At 38.6% G+C, this 19,478-nt stretch overlaps 8 protein-coding genes and 1 non-coding gene across 9 annotated transcripts; 2 read left to right on the top strand and 7 right to left on the bottom strand. All coding sequences in view use genetic code 12, as the record gives it.

Annotated features, from left to right (window-relative positions):
* Positions 1-611: 611 nt before the first annotated feature.
* On the bottom strand, positions 612-987 carry RJT20DRAFT_127933 (uncharacterized protein; the record flags this gene model as incomplete). Its single annotated transcript, XM_064917130.1, has 1 exon — positions 612-987. A coding segment is annotated over one exon (367 nt), but the record flags the coding sequence as incomplete, so codon positions are not given.
* Positions 988-1,387: 400 nt separating this feature from the next.
* Positions 1,388-4,590, bottom strand: RJT20DRAFT_127930 (uncharacterized protein). Its single transcript, XM_064917129.1, has one exon. The coding sequence runs from the start codon at positions 4,539-4,541 to the stop codon at positions 1,524-1,526; it is 3,018 nt and encodes a 1,005-aa protein (XP_064774203.1). The 5' UTR covers positions 4,542-4,590; the 3' UTR covers positions 1,388-1,523.
* Positions 4,591-5,474: 884 nt separating this feature from the next.
* RIC1 (Ric1p) lies at positions 5,475-9,069 on the bottom strand. The gene has a single exon (XM_064920067.1). It carries the CDS (start codon positions 8,985-8,987, stop codon positions 5,814-5,816), a length of 3,174 nt encoding a protein of 1,057 aa, XP_064774202.1. The 5' UTR covers positions 8,988-9,069; the 3' UTR covers positions 5,475-5,813.
* Positions 9,070-9,246: 177 nt separating this feature from the next.
* RJT20DRAFT_127927 (amino acid/polyamine transporter I) lies at positions 9,247-11,137 on the bottom strand. Its single transcript, XM_064917128.1, has one exon. The coding sequence runs from the start codon at positions 10,950-10,952 to the stop codon at positions 9,315-9,317; it is 1,638 nt and encodes a 545-aa protein (XP_064774201.1). The 5' UTR covers positions 10,953-11,137; the 3' UTR covers positions 9,247-9,314.
* Positions 11,138-12,314: 1,177 nt separating this feature from the next.
* RJT20DRAFT_t86 lies at positions 12,315-12,426 on the top strand. The gene has a single exon. It is a non-coding gene; the product is annotated as a tRNA-Pro (tRNA).
* Positions 12,427-12,697: 271 nt separating this feature from the next.
* Positions 12,698-14,090, bottom strand: RPS16A (40S ribosomal protein uS9). The gene is made up of 2 exons (XM_064920066.1): positions 13,742-14,090; positions 12,698-13,238 (listed from the first exon to the last, which is right to left on the bottom strand). Exons 1-2 carry the CDS (start codon positions 13,760-13,762, stop codon positions 12,831-12,833), a joined length of 429 nt encoding a protein of 142 aa, XP_064774200.1. The 5' UTR covers positions 13,763-14,090; the 3' UTR covers positions 12,698-12,830.
* A 225-nt stretch (positions 14,091-14,315) lies between these two features.
* Positions 14,316-15,263, top strand: RPL13 (60S ribosomal protein eL13). Its single transcript, XM_064917127.1, has one exon. The coding sequence runs from the start codon at positions 14,420-14,422 to the stop codon at positions 15,026-15,028; it is 609 nt and encodes a 202-aa protein (XP_064774199.1). The 5' UTR covers positions 14,316-14,419; the 3' UTR covers positions 15,029-15,263.
* A 543-nt stretch (positions 15,264-15,806) lies between these two features.
* Positions 15,807-16,127, bottom strand: RPP1A (ribosomal protein P1; the record flags this gene model as incomplete). The annotated part of the gene is made up of 1 exon (XM_064921568.1): positions 15,807-16,127. One exon carries the CDS (start codon positions 16,125-16,127, stop codon positions 15,807-15,809), a length of 321 nt encoding a protein of 106 aa, XP_064774198.1.
* A 552-nt stretch (positions 16,128-16,679) lies between these two features.
* On the bottom strand, positions 16,680-18,706 carry HOL1 (Hol1p). The gene has a single exon (XM_064920065.1). It carries the CDS (start codon positions 18,549-18,551, stop codon positions 16,839-16,841), a length of 1,713 nt encoding a protein of 570 aa, XP_064774197.1. The 5' UTR covers positions 18,552-18,706; the 3' UTR covers positions 16,680-16,838.
* Between the last annotated feature and the right edge of the window lie 772 nt (positions 18,707-19,478).

Below are 19,478 nucleotides of genomic sequence, written 5' to 3'. Positions count from 1 at the left end.
CACTGGGTTCCCTGTTAGTTATTATGCTTTTACTTCATCGATCGGTTTGCTTCTTATATACATAATTTATACCCTTGACTGTTAAACTTATATTCACGTTTTTATTGATATTTTGCAGCAATTTTTCTAATGAGATTCACTCATCACCATTATATAGTGCGTACATATACAAGGTATTGTGAGGCCCGGCTCTATAAGTGTACTTCTAATTGAATAGAAATTGATAAACTGACTTAGTGCTTAACAAATACAATTTTCGAGATTCCTGGAAACTTATTGATTAGAATAAATATAAAATAGAAGTATACAATGAAGGAAATTCCATCCTGTTGGAAGTAGAACTAATGAAGTGGATCGTAGCGTAAGAAGTAATGAGGTATCTGTTATTCTGTCAGTTGCTCAAATACGGTCTATCCTGGAGTTGTATGTAATGCAATGCAAACAAAAGTTTATAATACTTTTTAGTAAGTTGACTCTTTTGTTTACGATGTACCTGAAACATTCGAGCGTTTGAATAGGCTGGCTCAATCATTGAAATATAGATTTGGATTGCCAAACAAACTTTAGCTCTCTGAATTTCTGTTTCAGATACACTTGTCGAGTATAGGAAATCAGCGGATCTAGTTTCCTCTCAAGAAGTTCTTGACGAAGTCGTTCTTGTCGACAACATTGTAACTATGTTGGTCGTCGAAGTATCTCATGACATGGCACTGTTGCTTCCAGAAGTTAATCAACTCTTGGAACTCCATCTGGCCCTTCATTAACAAAACATTGGACACCTCCAAGTCATTAACGAATCTCTGTCTCTCGAATTCTTGTCTAATCTTAGTCTTGACGTTGGCCACTGGCATATCCAATTCATATATGTCACAGAACTCTCTTGAGTATCTCATGTATTTACGGTACAAGTGCAACACTCTCTTTCTCAATTCAGGCTGTGTGGCCGAGCGACGGGTGGTCTCGGCGAATTCGGTGGCTAAGGTCATTATGGATATGTAGATGTAGTGCTGCTGCCGCTGGCTATCAACTAAGAATACCTTGATTATAACCTTCTTCAATCTTCTTAACTATGGTTTCTCATTTTTCGCTTTGACCAAAAGACGACATTTGGTTGGCTGGAAATGGTCTGGGCTCTGAACCACATATACAGGACAATGTTGGTCCAGTGATAGGGAGTTTTGTAAGGAACCAATGGGGTTTCAATAGTGTACATCTCTCGACGAAGTACCCTCAACCAGACATAGAAGGATTATGTTACGATGTTCCTCATTGCTGGTAAGACAAGAGAGTCTAATTATTGGTGAAATTAAATGCTATTGTTATACCACTACATTGACTTCTGTCCAACCGGTAATCTTAAAGTAATGCGATGAATAATATTTTTCAACAGTGTGCTTTTTTTCGCAGCAATTGCAAATGAATTATTAGGCGAATAAATGTAACGTATTATTCTTAAAAAACAATCAGACTATATCATCTATACTTTTAGACGGTCTACAAAAAATGAGCTTAAAAAGTCAGATCTACTGCTTGTAAGTCTCTGGTGGTCCAAGGAAAGATGGGACCACTCCACCGAAATCAACGACGAGTTTCTGGAATACCACTGCAGGTTCAGTGGCCCAAAGACGGAGAACGTGTTCTCCTTCAGAAGTAATATTATGGTTGGTCTGATGTAACCAAATGCTGTCGGAGACAGATGTCTCCCATCCAGCTGGCATAGCCAGAGGATTGGTTGGGTCGATAACAACTTGAATCTCTTGTGGCTCTTCATCATCAATGGATATAGCATATTTCAATGGTCTGTCTGGGTTGGTGTTCAACGAAGGAGACAAATACACAGTAACATTAGCACCATAGTGAGGAGTAGAGTAGGAATACAAGTTGTACTCTAAGTATGACAGGTTAAGATTGGCCTCTTGAGAGTCTGCGGTTACTGGGAAAAGTGTGACACCAGAGAGAGTACGTCCGTATCTGTTGATAACAACATACTCAGTCTCATTCTGAGAAACATTCTTGGAGAAATGTTCAGCCTCAATAGAAATAACTTGAGAACTCTCAACAAATCCTGTGAAGTTCTTAGGAACAGAGCGGGTGGTCAATGGCAAGTGCACGTCTGGTTGGCCGAAGTTTCCGTATGAGCTGTTCGAAGTAACATTGATGTACTCAATGTAAGTACCTTCAGGAACCTTACTCCAGTCTACAGAAATTTCAACGATTTGAGAATTCCAAATACTGTCGTTCGAGGCTGAGATAGATCCCGAACTTGGCTCGACTTTAATGTAATCATGGGTTGGGTTGACTTCGAAATAGAAATCTTCATTGCCTCTGTTAAACACTTCAATCCAACGGTATGCTGGAAGTGAGAATGGGTCCAAGCTTGGCAAGACCATGGTATTGTTACTGTATGCAACAGGGTTGTAAAGGGAGTCACCTGGAACAGAACCTTGGGACTGCTCTCCCGTAAGAGCCATGGCACCCGACAATGCGTTTTCAAGAGGGTTAACACGAGCCACTGGAGGAGCCATGTTTCTCATTGGTTGCTGCCAGTAAAAGTAACCTAAATGAGTCTGGTCCATGAAGTGTACCCATTTCCCTTCAAGAATAGAATCGTATTCCAATTTCCATTTGTAATCGTCTTCAAATCTATCATTAACGTGATCAGCCAAAGCGTTGGCCAGGTTACGTCTTTGAGTGGCATACAAGTTGTTCTTACCTCCAGAAATCAAGATGTCGTACACAATGTAACCAGCATTAGCTGGGTGCAAGACCAATTGGAAGAAAGAAGGTTGGTTGGCTGCTGGAAGGGTGTCATAAATTTTTTGGGCACGGTCAGACAAATCTTTCCATTGCTCTAATACTAATTTGGCTTCATTGTAATTTGTCAAACTGAATGTAGTTGTGTTCAAACTCTCGTACTTCTTTCTAGAAGACAAGAAACCATACAAATCAACGATATCGGCAATTTCTTCGATTGTGGTTTGGTTGTAGTCAACAGCAGAACCAAATTCTCTGGTAGCCCAGGCAATGGTCCAGTCCATAACCTTGTTAACTGGTCCCCATGTGTCAAAGTCGTAAGCCAAAGACATGAAGTAGTCAATTGGAACCTCCAATCCTTTAAGATCACCGATATTCACAAGCCATTCAGTTCTGGCCTGTCTTTCGTAAGCCAAATGCATCTGCTCCCAAGTCCTTTCGTTGGAGATTGTGTTAATCCATTTATAATCAACTGGACTTCCAACATAATCAAAATGGAAATAAACACCAGCACCACCAGCTCTGTCGGTTTCATTTCCGAGTGGAAGTCTTCTGATATTTCCCCAGTTGTCATCAACCCAAAGCAAAGTGATATCATCTGGAACTTGCATTCCTTGTTGGAAATAAGATTGCACTTCCTTGTACAAGCACCATACCTGAGGAACTTCTGTTATATCTTCACCAGGGAAAGCTTCCAGTAAGAGCTCTCTTTGGTTCTTAATAACATCTTCCAATAAACCTATTTCAACGCCACCACTCATGGCAGTATCACCGAAACCTCTCATACCGACTGTCCAAAGATTTTCGTAAGGGCGACTTCTCTCTATTCCTTCTTCCCAGAATTCAAGAATATTTTCCTTGTTGGTGTCGTAGGCCCAAGAACCGTTTCCAAAGACGGTCCATTCGTTGGTGGCTCTCATTAATGGCTCAGTGTGAGAAGTTCCCATGATAACTCCGTAGTAATCGGCCCAGTATTGATTCTTAGGGTCGTCTACACCAAACATGCTGTTCCACATTGCTGGCCATAAGAAGTTAGCCTTCATTCTGAGAAGCAACTCGAAGACTTTGATGTAGAACTCATGAACGAAATGCGAATCGTATAGTCCTTCTGGGAATTTGACATCAACCCATCCAGTTAAGGCTGGTTGCTCGTCATTAAAGAAAAAGCCTCTGTATTTAACACTAGGTTCTCCTGTGCTTCTGTCCAAATTTTTCGAAACGTAGATTTCTGAATGAGCAGCTGGTTCAACATCTGCCCACCAGTACCATGGTGAGACTCCGACTTGTTCAGAGATGTAATAAGTACCAAAGATAGATCCTCTCTTGTCACTACCTGCAATCACTAAAGCATTTGCGATACAAGGAAGTGGCGATGCAATTATCTTCAGAGTGAATGCCTCCCAGAGGCCTTCAGTGTCTGAAACATTTAATTTACCTTGACTGACCAACGAATCGATAAGAGAAGAGTTTCCAATGGTTCCAATGATGATTGCAGTCTCTAATGTACCGTTGATTAACGAACAAATATCAGCAGAGCCAGTGTAATTCAAAATTGGCAATGAATCGTTATCTCCAGTAACTCTGCCGAAGTCAGCACTTAAATCTTGACCGGCCCGAAGGACACCAGGCCAATCTTGGGTATCCAAAAGTAAACTGCTCTTACTTGTTGCTGTATAAAGTGGAAGCACATCACTTGCTGAAGAATTGAAGAAGAATGCTTGAGGCTCTCCAAGTGCCCAAGCAGCCGAAGCCATAAAAAGCAGTCCGATTAAGGTTACCTTTTTCATTGTGGCGAATTCGTTGGTATGTTGTCTGCCCTAAATAAATTGACCTGGGCCTAGTATGAGAATTTGGACAAGTATATATACGCCCTATCCTGTAACTCCTTGATCTCATAACAAATGACTATCGCTTACAAATAATTGCCTTTACCTTCATTTGTCTATAAATCCGTTAATTCTGTGTGTAACCTAATTTCTATCCCTCTATTGTTCTAGTCCCCACACAAGTCGTTAGTATGTTACTCTCTACCATCACCCTATTGTACCATCATTGACCTTCTCCAAATTTCGCAGCATCTTGTTCCCAATTTGGCATATGCTCCGCTCAAGTGCGTTACGTCAAACACTCACGTGACTTATTATTTTGGTGGGGTACGAGCACTCATACGAATATGCCCCACCATCCGCCCCTATTGCTTCCCAACGAATCATGAACTACGACATTGTTCTCCATGTGAGGCAAACTACCCCACGAAAGATGACGATACATATGCAAGTTCTGTATAACCCCTGTAACCTGTCAGGATACTATCCGTGCATATTAATAAGAGTTAGAAGGTCTTTCCCCATTATAATTTTGGAATTATTTTTCAATAATTGACAATTAAGCAGCTGAGGATCCACCTTCAAGGAACGAGAGATGCATCGGACGGGTTGACTATGAAACACACTGTTGTCATGAGCTGCAAGCCCTCAAGAGTTCTTTTTTAACGTAATTTTTACGGAGACTGTCAAAACTAACTAACGAGTATTATCAGCGATTTTGAACTATTATAAACAAATTGCAATAACTAAAGAGTTTAATGTGCGAAATGTTAATTACAGCAGCTTCGGTGCTACCCATTGATCTTTGGCGAACGTTTGGTTATTAGTTATGACAATGTCTAATAGTATTACAATATCGAAGCCTCTTCGCTATTCCCGAGACACAGGCGGTGCCTTATTCTAGGGGTATTTTCTACTTCTACAATGTCTTGCATAATGTACAAAACAAGCCATTTCCACATTGAGCCCGAGACTTGTGGGGGCGCAAAATCTAAAATATGCAAGGCCCCACTTTGTCACCTTGAACGAACCAAAGAGGTACTCAAAGTCGACAAAGTTAAGAGATGTTAATAATATCGGATACTCACGCCATGCCTCCCATCTATAATAGACGTTGGGTTAACCCGCCAACAACGGGTGATTGTTGGTTTGGGTCCTTAGCTGACTCTGTAGCGCTGTAAGGTTTAGTAATGTACATTTTGTCTAAGGGGTGAACTCCTATGAACTGCTATGCTATTTCAAGGTCTCCTTGATCAATTGAAGCAAATCTCCAGAAGGTTGAAGTAACTTTATGAATCTACACAACTCAAAGCACCAATCCCATTTTTTTGAATCATCCAACATCTTCATAATCTTTAAGATGATTTCTTTGTCAGTTGAATTAAGAGCATCTTCGCTTTCAGTGGGGGAATCTTCATCCTCGCCCTCCTTTTTGTAATTTAAGTATATGATTAGATAATTATAGCAAAGTTCGACATTGTCAATCTCAATCAACCGGTTCATAAACTTAACTGGAGTTGTATTAAGAATAGTGAAAAACTGATGCCAATAACCCACTTCAATTTTTCTCAAGCAGTTGATGTATATGTATTCCGAATTCTCGTTATTCTCTATGAGGGCAAACAAGCTCTTTAGGATAGACGTATTCTCGGAAGTCAAAAACTTAAATAGGAGTAGTTCTAAGCAATAATGGTAGTTGCGGAACAGCTTGTACTTCTCACAAGCTGTTTCCAAATTCGTCGCCTTGTTGATAAGATCATGTTCAATAAAGTTATTCATCACTAGCTTATGGGCAATTCTATTCTTGATCACCAAGCCACCGTTGGATGGCTTGTTGACTATAACGCTTTCTAGTCCAATCAAGTCTAAAGACTGCAAAGTGATCATATCAGGTGAAGCAATACTATCCAATATAACTGGTTGAAAGTTTTCAATTTCAATGGAAATATGTTGAGGGAAAGAGTGTCTTTCATCATCTAACCCGTCAGAAATGACGCTTGCAACGTCAAATGCGTTGTCTATTAACTCACCTAATTCGTAGATCAATAATTCTTCGCCGTTAAAAAGGTAAATATAATCTATGAGTGAGTCCTTAAATTTTATGGATTGAAACCTGAAAAATTCAATGTTCGGTTTGATTTTAATCAAGTCATACATGTTACTTGGCTTCAATGCATTAATTGGTGTGGAATCTGTTGTGTTTGAGTATGACTTTTGATTCTTCAAAAGATATAATTCCCCTGTATTTAACAAAAAGAAGAAATGTCTCTTATCAATCATTGAAATGTTAATAACGTCCTTGATGGAAAATTTGTGCTTTACTGACGACAAATGAATTGTCTTATTCACTCCTATGAATATCTTATAACTTTTTCGTGTGGACTGTTCTTGCAAATCTGTGGTTGATACCTTTCTATCAATAGTTTTGTTGTCGTTGAGTTCTAGTATAATCAATCTAAAGTCTTCTGTCAATAGTGCAATATTGGTAATATGCTCTGTCAACACTATAGGCTCGATGCTGATGAAAGTTGTTTTAAAATCATACTTCCATACTGTCAGGTCATTGTCAAATTTCATGTCCTCTCCACCTTGACCGTATTTTGATTTGGTTGTATCTAACACAATAATTTCATCAACCAAATGCTCGTTGCTTACGGGTGGCCCATTGTCATCATCGCTCGTTTGGTGAATTTCCTTCGTCCTACGATTCACAATAACCAAGTAGTCATTGAACCAGAATTGTCTGACAATATTAAAGGAGTCCAAGTAGTAATTCCGGAAATTGAACCACAAGATATTATTGATATCGCTACCACCTGATGTGAATGGCGTAGAAATAGCTAACGAGTCTCCGTATGAAATCGCAAACTGATCATAATCACTTCTGCTAATAGTCAAGTTGCCATTGATACTCTTAAGTGATTTACTAGAAATACCGTTGTAGCACTCGATTTTCTCCATTATTCTTTTGAACTTGGGCTGAATGGGAAATTTCAGAAAAGTCTTGTTGTTTTGAATGATGCTGATGTATTCATGATCGTAAAAGACATTTTCTACGCCGTTGTTAGTCAATAAGCTAACAAAATAGAATTTGGAGCTGTCGTGGCTTATTATGAAGAGATCCATAGAGTTAGGAGAGATAATAATCTTAGATGCTCTCAAAAATCCCCTGTTCTCTTCATAGTATTCATCCAACTCCTTGACAACCTCTGCTGTGTTGAAGGTAGCACTTCCAAACTTGGTGTATATGGCCCAGTATCCTGTTGACTTGTCGAGCAATACAAAGTAATTACCATTGGAGGCCCACATCACCTTTGCATCTTCGAGATTACGCGTTCTTATGTCCTTCAAATGCTCCAATGTTTTCCTTTCATTAGACAACTTGAATAGCTTAATATGCGTTCCAATATGAAATAATAACAATTCTGAATGAGGATTGAAAGAGATCTTGAAGTTCAAATCTATTTTTAAGTCTTTCAATGTGTATAACTTGTGACCAATCGGACTTACTTCAGAATCAGGTGAAATCTCAAAATTCATATACCAAAGTTCATACCTTTCATTAAGAAACAAGAAGTAATTCTGGAAGAAGTTGTAATTAATATAGATAATCCTACTCCCTTCGCCATGAGGATACCAGTCTGACTCTGAAAGCACAAATAATTCATTACGGAAGTTTTGCATGTTGAGCAAATGAAAAAAATTGCCTTCTTCCAGGGAGTCAATATTCTCTGAAGAGACTGTGTCATTCTGACGTTCGTTCTTTGAGTTGAATACAATTAAGTTATGCGAGTTCAGTTTTAGCCAATAGCGCTCAAGACCAATACCAACTTTTAGTATTTTAAAGACTGTCAACTTTGCCTGTTCAATGGTGTAATTTCCTAACTCGTCTTCGGTTTGATAATTATTGAAACTTTCTACATTCTCCAAATCGATATGTGATTCCTGACCTTGGACAATGGCTTTTGTTGCGCTCCTTATCATGCTACCAAAAGAGTTCTTCTGTGAAGTTATACTTAACGGAAGACCAGTTTGAATCAATTCTTCGTTTACGCTATTACTCACTTCAAAGAGTGATTTAGAGTATACAATCACCATCAGATAGATGATCAAGTAGTTGGAATCTGTCTGGAGAAATAAATTGACCGAATGAAGTTTCTGCAATTGCGCAGTATTCACCGAAACATGCTTTGTTTTGATGTTTGTATTGAATCCATGTTTCGTTATTGACTCCTGTTCTCGGTGGTGGGTCGCTATAGGTAAGAGGGTATGCTGATCGTAGACGGTAAACGTTGACTTGGTGAGAACGATTAATAGAGGAGTATGCGGCACATGGATTAGTTTGAGAACTTTTTCTTCCTGGAGCAATGCTACCAGAAGTTTAGGACATGAGCTAACCCACACCATGTTCTATGCCTTAAGGTTATGCCAAGAGTATGTTTGTTATACTTTAGCTACTAATAATCTTTATATAGGAAATCAATGATTGATTGTCTGCTACGCGACATTAACGCTAAGGAGAGAACAATCTGCAAGAACAGCGAATCTTTTATCTTTCAGGTTCAATGTGCACTACAAGGATGACTTTTTGCAGTCTATTGATTTGAGCCAGAATAAGAAAATGCCATTGTACAGCTTTATACTACTAATATCACAACATAGATTTGGTATCATCTGGTATCATCTGTATGTCTAGAGAGTAAGTTGATGAGATTTAAATGGAAAATAAAGTAACTAAGATTTTTTCTCCAAAACTTCGTCCATATTATGGAATTCTACCAGATTTCCATCAAGCACATCCAAATTAGATTTGGGACCGCTATAAAACTTGTACCCATAAACATAATAATATAGTAATGAAAATGACCAAATACTCATGTTAATAACGCAGGTGTAGTTCATACTGTTCTTATCTACCACTTTGGTATCGGGAAACATTGACATTACAATCACGTAAACAATCCATAGGAATGTTACGAGGTTGACACAGAAGGATACCTTCTCACCCAAATGGAAAACACCTGGTACAAACCTATTTCTGCCAGTAGGCAACATCACTAAAAGTATAGGAACTCCCCATGAGAGCAAGTTAGAAGCTACCGCAGAAGAGAATAAAGCACCAGATCCAGCACTACCATTAATCAATACCAATAGACCCAAGATCAAAGAAAAAACTCCCGAGAAAATAGTCGCTCTTACAGGAACTTTAATCTTAGGATCAACATACTTAACGTAGTTGTGAAGAAATGGGAGTCCATCATCTCTAGCAAAAGCCCATATTTGCCTAGAAGCTGCAATTACTATCGAGCAACTCATTAGATATTGTCCAACGGCAATGAGAGCCATGAAGGCAACTGCCCATTCCTTACCTAGAGCATCATATATGATTTGTGCCATAGGATTTCCTGCTGGGCTATCCAATGAGGCTAAGGTGTCCCCATTTTTAATACAAGCGACACACACAATTACTATGAACCACCCCACTACCCAGCAGACAGATATAGAACCCAAGATACCCCAGGGAATAGCTCTTTGAGCGTGCTTGGCTTCTTCTGAGCAGTGAATCACAGAATCATATGCACCAATTGTCCATATTGCTGGCATCCAAGAAAGCATAAAAGACCACCCAGGAGACCAATCCCTGAAGTTTTCCATATCGCCGAACATGTAGCTGCCATTGTTGAATCCATGTTTTGCTGCTCCTATCGGGACTGCGATAAGAAACAAAACAATAATAAAAGAATTAAAGAAAATAGAAACAGATTGTAAAGTTGCAGTGTGTTTTGTAGTCAAGCAACAAATGATGATATTGGATACAACGCATGCGGCAAAGATACCGTAGCATTTAGCATTAGTTATTTCGAAATTGCCATCTTGGCTTATGTATACGGCAGAGAGAACTTCAACTGCAAACCCGTAACTAATTGAACAAATACCTCCACAGAGACCCAAGGAGTTGGAGCACCCAACTAAAAAGCTCAAAGGTACTCTAACTGAATCTGGTGCATAATAATTAGTGTAATAATATAAGCCTCCACTTGTAGGTATTGCAGAACCTAGAATGGTCAATGATACACCAGTACAAAAAATAAATATTCCTGCAACAAGCCAACCCCATACGAAACCTGCCGGACCAGATTCCAACCCAAAGGCTATGGTAGAACAGATACTTGGTAGCAAGCCCATAATACTGTAAGCAATTCCAAACACTTGCAAAGTTGAGTAATGCCTATTCAATTCTTGTTTGTATCCTATTTGTGCTAACAATTCAACATCATCAGCTGCCTCTAATGGATTGATAGAGCGGATATCAGACCTTTGGGAGGCTATATGTTGTAAATGTTCCTCAGCTCTTGACTTTATTGTGTTCATCTTGATAGCCGGTACTGACAAGCATCACTGTCAAAGACAAAAATTTCAGAAAACTTCCCTTATTTATAGCAGTATAAGCTTGGATAGCTCTTTCGGAATTTCTATGGATTGTGATAAATCTAGGAGCAAACATTGGCATGTACGTCTTTATTGGCTAAATATGACAATTAGCGGCAACTATCTCCCCAAATAGGCAGGAGGAAGCTAAAAGTGAATTTGTTAATAAATCAATATAGGTTTTTGAATACCAATATGTAGGTCGAAGATAACAATACAATCAAGACGCTAGCAACTGACAAATCGAGAACCAATCTTAAATATCTCAAAATACGGTAAGTACTAATTATGTAAATCGTTATCTAGCGTTCTTATCGGCAATTTCAAGCCGAATACCAAAATTTCTTGGCCATTCGCTTACCTTAAAAAAATCCCGGAATAAAGTATTTCCACACATGAATGCTTCCTGAAGTATTGAGTTTGTCATTATGTGTGATCCTTGCCACTTCCTGTTATCTTTTCCAGCTGATATTGCTATTTGGCACATTTTTAGTATAAAGAGGTGTGCAGCATACATAAAAAAAACCATAGATGTTGGTCTAAAATAAATCCTGAAGCTTCTTAATGAGCGCATTGTCCTTACTCTCCTAACTAGCTGCAAATATCTGTGTATTATAATACGACTTGCATTTTAAAAGAGTATTATTTATTGAAATAGGTCGACAAACCAGAGCTCACTTCTTGAAAGTTCACCATCTAATTTTCGTACCTGAATGCCAATGTCAATGTTAAGTCCTTATAGTCAACTTATACTATGTAAAACTCGATAAGAGGATCATAGACTAAAAGTGGGAATATTATTAGATTAATATTTTGTGATATTTAAATGGCAAACAATTGATTGAGGTGGAGTTTCACTCATACCCTACTATATCAAACAAGAGAGGTGGAAAGAGATGGCTATGGTCATTGCGAAAGAGTTCACCACATACAGAAAATAGGAAAAATCTGTTTTCGTCTTGGAAGTGGTATACCGTTCTCTATTTAACTAAACGAAATTGAGAAGACAGTACTCAGTATGTGTCATAGTGGTAAGCACAGATAGAAATCCAGAGACGATCTCTCTGCCTAAAGTTGCATCCTGGTTCCGCCGTTTTCAGTTTTTTTTTTTTTTTTTTTTTTGAAGGGGTATATCTTTATTCCTAACTAACTAAACGAATAGGGAGATAAGAGAAAGACAATGTGATAGTGATCAGTACAGAGAGACACCCGGGGTAAAAACAGTTGGATCACATGACTTTAACGTTATTTTCACGTGAATTTTAATAACATATTTAACCTCAAGTTCTACAATACCAATAATTAGGGCGTGTGGTCTAGTGGTATGATTCTCGCTTTGGGGGACCGATTCAGTTTAAAAGCTGAGTTGCAACTACAAATATGCGAGAGGCCCTGGGTTCAATTCCCAGTATGCCCCAATTACTTTTTTGCATTCTCTGGATATTATTGTTACTTAAATGTAAGTCTTGAATTATGTCTTATTCATGAATATTCTTTTACCATTGTTGCTTATGTCTTATTCTTAAATATTCTTTTACCAGTTAATAGCTTGTAGGAGGCCTGTATTGCATTTTAATGCATTCGAGATTTTGTATACTTTTACATCTGTTATACGAGTGGCTCAGTATTTGTTTCGTAACATGTCTACATTTTGCCAACATTAGGTTAGAGTGCTTAAATATAGTTTTATTTTGACGTTGTATTAAAAAAGTTTAAGATATTAATAAAAATCGAGTACCTAATAAACAATATTCATGATAATATATGTAGAATAATATGATGCAACCAAGGGGTCGATGTGATAATAATAACAAGACTTCTCTAACGGTAAGATTTTTGGAATCTGGCTCTGGCACCACGACCACCGAACTTCTTTGGCTCCATTCTTCTGGAGTCAGCGACCAACAAGGTCTTGTCGTAAGCAGCGAAGATCTTCTTTAATTCGTTCTTGGAAGCCTCGTCGACGTATTTTTGGTGGTAAGCGATCAAACCCTTAGCAATGGCTTGTCTGATGGCGTAAACTTGAGAGACGTGACCACCACCGGTGACCTTAACTCTGATATCGATATTTTGGAATCTTTCAACACCTACTAAAGTCAATGGCTCGTAGACCTTGAATCTTAAGATTTCTGGTTGAACTAAGGTGATTGGGGAACCGTTAATCTTGATTAAACCCTTACCGGCCTTAACGTGGGCAACGGCAGTAGCGGTCTTCTTCTTACCAAAAGTCTAGAATTATGTTAGTATAATGTTACTTGTAATTTTACGATACTTGAGATGAAGAAGCTCTGATTCGTAGGCAGTTCTCTGCGAGTGGATGAAGCGTTAAGATGAATGAAAATGTCACTTGATATTTGTATTATTGAGTGAATGATGTTAAGTGTATATGTATGATCGTCCATACTGCGATTTTTCAAAACTCTGGATTGATTGTGAAAAATCGGTGGTCTTTAATAACTATGTGATGATGACTTCATTTAAAAACATCGTAACGTATGGGACTGCTTTTAAAGCGATATAAGTACTCTGTCAACCTAGTTTCGTGGTTCTATTCTTTTTACATGGCTGTTGTAGACTATTTTTCATCATTCGTGACTGCTCGTTGTCGTTGTAGTAGTTGTCGACCTTCTTCCACTGGGGCTACTTCTGTTCTCTCTCGTCTTCTTCTTAAACTCTACAGGGAATCATTGCATTGAATCTTGGCTTCTGTATCTCTCCTTCAAGGTACATACTTGAACAGATTGGGTGGACATTATGTGCTTTGGCTGATACTGTAAAAACGTCTACTTCAAAATCAAGTATAAAATTTTTAACTAGTTTTTTTTTCTCGCAAGAAATATTGGTTTGGTGGAAAAAAAATTTCACTTACTACAGCACTAACTATGGAGGAGAAGACGTTACTGAGGATAGTAGGAGGTTGAGGTAGTGGGTAAAGAACTCCGTGCCGCAGCTGCTGTCAGTAACCTCTACTGGAGCGCACAGTAGAAGCACAAGAGACAAGACTAATCGATAGTAGGGGTAAATACGATTCCTGTATATGTTTGATAAAGTGGTGTATATAATTGAAAATTCCTACACACTAACATATTGTAACCATATTTACTGTAACGGGACGAAGATTACTCGTGCCATTCTCGTGCGGGCTGTGACTGGTTTTTGGGATCCACAGGCTCTCCATACGCAGGATGTCTCGTTCCAAACCTGCAACATTTTCGCACCCAGGTTACAGGTTCAGACTCTCTCCAGAGTTCCTGTCATCTCTCATAGTTAACGTCTTCGGTCGTCCACAGGCAATTTTCTTTTCGCACCAAACAGTCTGAAAATTTTTTTAATATACTAGTTTAAGTTTTCACTACTTCTTCTGAGTTTCTCTTTGTTCAAAGTACCATCTTGAATACCTCTAATTAGCAATGGCTATCTCCAAGAACTTACCATTATTAAAGAACCACTTCAGAAAGCACTGGCAAGAACGTGTCAAAGTTCACTTTGACCAAGCCGGTAAGAAGGCTTCTAGAAGACAAGCTAGGTTGTCCAAGGCTGCCCAGATTGCTCCAAAGCCAATCGACACCTTGAGACCAGTTGTCAGAGCTCCAACTATCAGATACAACAGAAAGGTCAGAGCCGGTAGAGGTTTCACCTTGGCTGAATTGAAGGCTGTTGGTTTGACTGCCAAATACGCTAGAACCATCGGTATCTCCGTTGACCACAGAAGACAAAACAAGGCACAAGAGACCTTCGATGCCAATGTTGCCAGATTACAAGAATACAAGTCTAAATTAGTCATCTTCGACAAGAAGACCAAGGCTGCTGAGGCTGCTGCTTACGAGCAAGTTGCTACCGGTGCCGTCTTCCCAGTCGTCCAACCAGCTGTTGACTCTAAGCCAAGAGCCGTCGAAGTTCCAGAGCAAACCGCTTACAGAACCTTAAGATTAGCCAGAAACGAGCAAAGATACAAGGGTATTAGAGAGAAGCGTGCCAGAGAAAAGGCTGAAGCTGAAGCTGACAAGAAGAAGAAATAAACTAATTAGTTCATGTTCAGAGCAATAAAGGGTTTATAATAATGCACATATTATTCATTTTATAAATAATAATATTGTTACTGGTTCGAATTCACTGGGGTCAAATCATATCACATCACCGTTTGTTGATAAGTTGAAATGAGGCAATAGAGGAATTTTAACTTCTTATGTATTTCATAGTTTCGTGGTTTTTTTAATAATATATACATATAAATAAAAAAAGCCTATCATCGTACTAGATCAATTGTAGTTATACCCGACAATGGCAAAGTTATTCCCTAGTTGGCAAAAGTAATAATGATTTTGCAATAAAGATTTAAGCTTGCAATTACTGCCTATACAGTTTGATCTCGTATATTTGCAAGGGCTACTTGGCTTTTCTATTTCATGGAAGATACACATGGTCCCTGTTATAGATGGCAGCGATCTAATTACCATCCACCCTTCTAATTCTACTTCTTTTTCTCTCTCTATTGAGCCCAACTACAACTCTATCGCGTTCATTGGCTTGGCTTCTACAATTGAATATTAATCTTTTTATTTATTCATCTTCCAACTTAAACCTAAAATATAATTATACAGACGACCATCGTCAATAATTTAGAAGAAAACAGTCAAGCGCTAGGATATTACTAGTATCTATTATGATCCCAAACATATTGGCGTTTATTCTTCCTCATTACCAAAATAATTTCATAGTATGAAATACAGTGAAAATTAGATATGCAACAATGCCATTTCTTGCTTTTAATAATTGTTCAATAAGGTATTAAATCGTTTAATCGAATAAACCGAAACCCATGTCGTCGTCGGACTCTTCCTTGGCTTCTTCTTCCTTCTCTTCAGCGGCTTCCTCAGCGGCAGCACCACCAGCAGCAGCGGCAGCTGGAGCAGCACCGGAAGCTGGAGCAGCAGAGATGTTGAAGAATAAGTCCTTCAAGTTTTGACCATCCAAAGCCTTGGCGAAGAGGTCAGCCCAGATACCTTCAACTTCAACGTTGGCCTTGGAGACCAAGGTCAACAACTTCTCAGAAGTGATTTCAACTTCGGAGTCAGCTAAGATTAAAGCGGCGTAAGATAAAGCGGATTCAGTAGACATTGTACGTGATTTAACTAGAGATAATCGATTTAAGCTGTGGCAGACTATTCTTAGTTTGTTGAAGAAGAACTTACACTGTCTCCATATGTTGTATGGTTGAAACTTTTTTTTTTCAGACTCTTCGTTCTTCATTAGCTACGTGCAGAAACCAAAATCTATTAGGGCTTCAACCCTCTTGTTCACGTGCTCAAAAATTACATAAACTATTTGCAGCAAACATAGATAGAAGCATAAGCAACTCATAATTCAACACTCAATGCTGGGCACTACTCTACTTGAACGATACATACTTGTATGAGTGTAAACTACGTTAAAGTGTATACTTTTTGTATGCTCTTGCTCAGCTACAATAAATTCACAAATTCACACAAGGATATCGCAATTTGTCCGTAAAATCCAGTCAACAGGATTCAATATCATCTAATTTCATGATTCTTGATAATTCACCTGAGTAAGCTTCTATTTGTAGATGAAGAGCCCTTTCTAAGATGTACTTAATCGCGTATTCTTTGGTTAGTCCAATTTCGCATGATAAAGCGATTTTTTTCTTTGAAGAGTAAATTTACATATATTTTGGTTTGGTTGCAAAAAAACTGTAAATGTTGGTACTGTGTTATTATTTATGTAAATTGCTATGGAGATAATGAAAGTCATCAGATTAAGTGCTACATTGGAAAGTAATACAGAATTGAATAAATAAATATTAAAGTTTTAGACACCGTCACGTAATTGACAAAAGTCAAGGTACCAATCTTTGGTCCACTTTCTGATACTCTTACCATAGTAAATCATTGGAGCAGCACTGAACATAATAACGGCTTCAAATACTGCTAAAATAATGAAAGTGTGAGTATTTCCCATGGCATCCAACCATGGGGAACAAGCGAATGTGAAAATACAACCAATCATGTTATTGATGACCGCCACACCACACATCATCTCTATAACCATTTCTGGGTACGCATCCATCAAATAAGACATGGAAACATCACCAGAAGCACCAAATCCAAAACCGATGAATCCTAATCCGACGTACGTTGGAACCCAGTGCCACACTTGGTCTGTACCTACGGCAAACATAATCAAACCAATTGGGGAAATGACTGCAGGTGCAAAAAGGAACCATAGACGATTTTCAGCCTCTTGAATACCACCGTTTCTCTTGGCCATCCAAATAGTAAAGTAATCACTGAGAGTACCAGCAAAAAAACATCCGATGACTGCACCAATTAATGTAGGGATATTCATTAAAGCAACACCGGTGTTACCATAACTGTAAGGTGGATCATAGTACTCATCATCTTCGACTGTTAAATAAAATGTCAAAAGCGCATCTTGCATACCCCAAACCAAACCCGAGAAGATGACAGGTGGATACAAAAAGACCTTAAATAACATCTTGATTTGACTGAAATATTGCTTGAAACCAGTTCCTTCTAAATTAGGAGCTTTTGTAATTAATTGGACATTTTTCCAGTACGATTTTGGAGGATCGTTCTCCCCCATGTTGATCAAGTATTCTTCCTCTTCCAAAGCAGAGTCGGAATCTTCAATTGTTGTCAATTCCTTAGTCTCCTTCTTCTTTAAGTCAATGCTAGTGTCGGATACTTCATTTCTATCTGGTGAGACTCCTTGAATTATTCCTCTTCTGAAGATGTTTCTGTTAAACATGGTCTCCTCTTGAATGAAAAAAATTACAAATAACAAACCAGCGGAAATGAAAACAGCTATCCAGCCCACCCATCTAAAACCGAGATATTGAACTATGAAACCAGCAATTAATGGACCCAAAAATGTACCAACGGAAGTAGCCAAGATATAAACGGTTAAAACAGAACCCAATTGATGCTGGAAGTACAATTCACTCAAACTTAACTGAACTTGAGCTTCTGCACAACTCTCTGATATTCCAACAAATAGTTGTGACCAGACGGTGTCAGATGTACGTCTAGCTTGGGAAAACCAAACGGCACCAATCAATCCTAAAAATATACAAATGAAGTAGGTCAATTTACGACCATACAAAGAAGCCAAAGGAGTAAGAAAGAAAGTACCCCATCCAATACCAAGGAAAAGTACACCTGCTCCTGTGTTCATGGAATTATACGAAATACCGTATAATTCATTAAGGGAGTCCTGCGTTGCACCAGCATCGTTGGAAGTAGCAGCAGTGAAACCTGTTATGAAGGCAAGGATTGCAAAATTAAGGAATTTTCTGTATTTAGTCCAGTTAAGGGGATCATTTGGGGAGTTTGAGGGTTGTGGTACAAGAATGATATTACCGTCGGTCTTTATCTGTCTCTTTGTATCCTCATCCTCTGGATTAATTTCAAACGAGTATATATTGAGGGTTCCTGGAATAAAATCCTCATTGTGCCTATCGTTGAGCTCTACGTGAGACTTTACTGGGGCTTCGAGGTTCATGGTGTAGCAATTTATATTTTTCCAACTTTCAAAATATGTCAAAGTTTAAATCTCCATGCCAAGAAAGCAGGTTAATTTTGGTGAGCGTACGAAGCTACAGTTATAATCCGATTAAAGAATAGCAAGGTGCCGTTAACCAAGCAAGTTCAGTAGAGGACTATATCTCCATCTACAAAAACATGGGGCCCTCATCAATTAAATATATATTCCATTGAAATTTCGGTGCCCATTAGTCAAGCATCAATTTACGAAATAATAATTTGGCAGGTCAATTGAGATAAGGTAGTACGAAAAAGGCAATGCCACTCAGTTTACTTCGCGAACCGCTCAGCGGAAATTGGCCCGATTTTCCTCAATGAGAAAATAGACGTACGAGTCAACGAAATCTTTGAGAGAATCTGTAAAAAAAGAAACATTGCGGAGTGAACGGCATTACAGGTTAGATATATTGAGATTTCAAATGTCATGTCCCCACCACCGGAGTCCAGATAAGGTGTGATGGCGGAACCGACAAGTCTTGAAATCCCAGCGGTTAGAGATTTCTGCAGACTGGTGAAGCCCAATAGGGAAGGGCGGCTGTAACAATAAGAGTGGCTAGTTTGTGGGTGCCATGGCCATGTGTACATATATATAAACAACATTCCCCACTCCCACTGCTAGCGAAATGGAAACAGATGCAGCGAGGATTCCCAACTCCTGCCGCCTTCAGCTGAAGAAGTTGAGCAGCTAATATTATCTTATTTTAGATTCTCTTTGACGTTTCCGCCTAACCTTTTAATCAAAATGTGTGAATAATTGCGATGGTAACATTTCTTTTTCAATTTGACCTATCGTTAAGGTATTAATTCGGCAAGTCCAAAATATTTTTAGCATAGATAGGTATTAATTTAAGTTTACTACGGCTTTCTGTAGGGCAACTTTTCAACA

This window comes from Scheffersomyces xylosifermentans (genome assembly GCF_036884685.1).
Source record: "Scheffersomyces xylosifermentans strain CBS 12540 chromosome Unknown RJT20scaffold_4, whole genome shotgun sequence".
Taxonomy (NCBI): Eukaryota; Fungi; Ascomycota; class Pichiomycetes; order Serinales; family Debaryomycetaceae; genus Scheffersomyces; species Scheffersomyces xylosifermentans.
The sequence above is the reverse complement of the archived record's forward strand: the minus strand, read 5'-3'. Positions and strand labels throughout refer to the sequence as shown.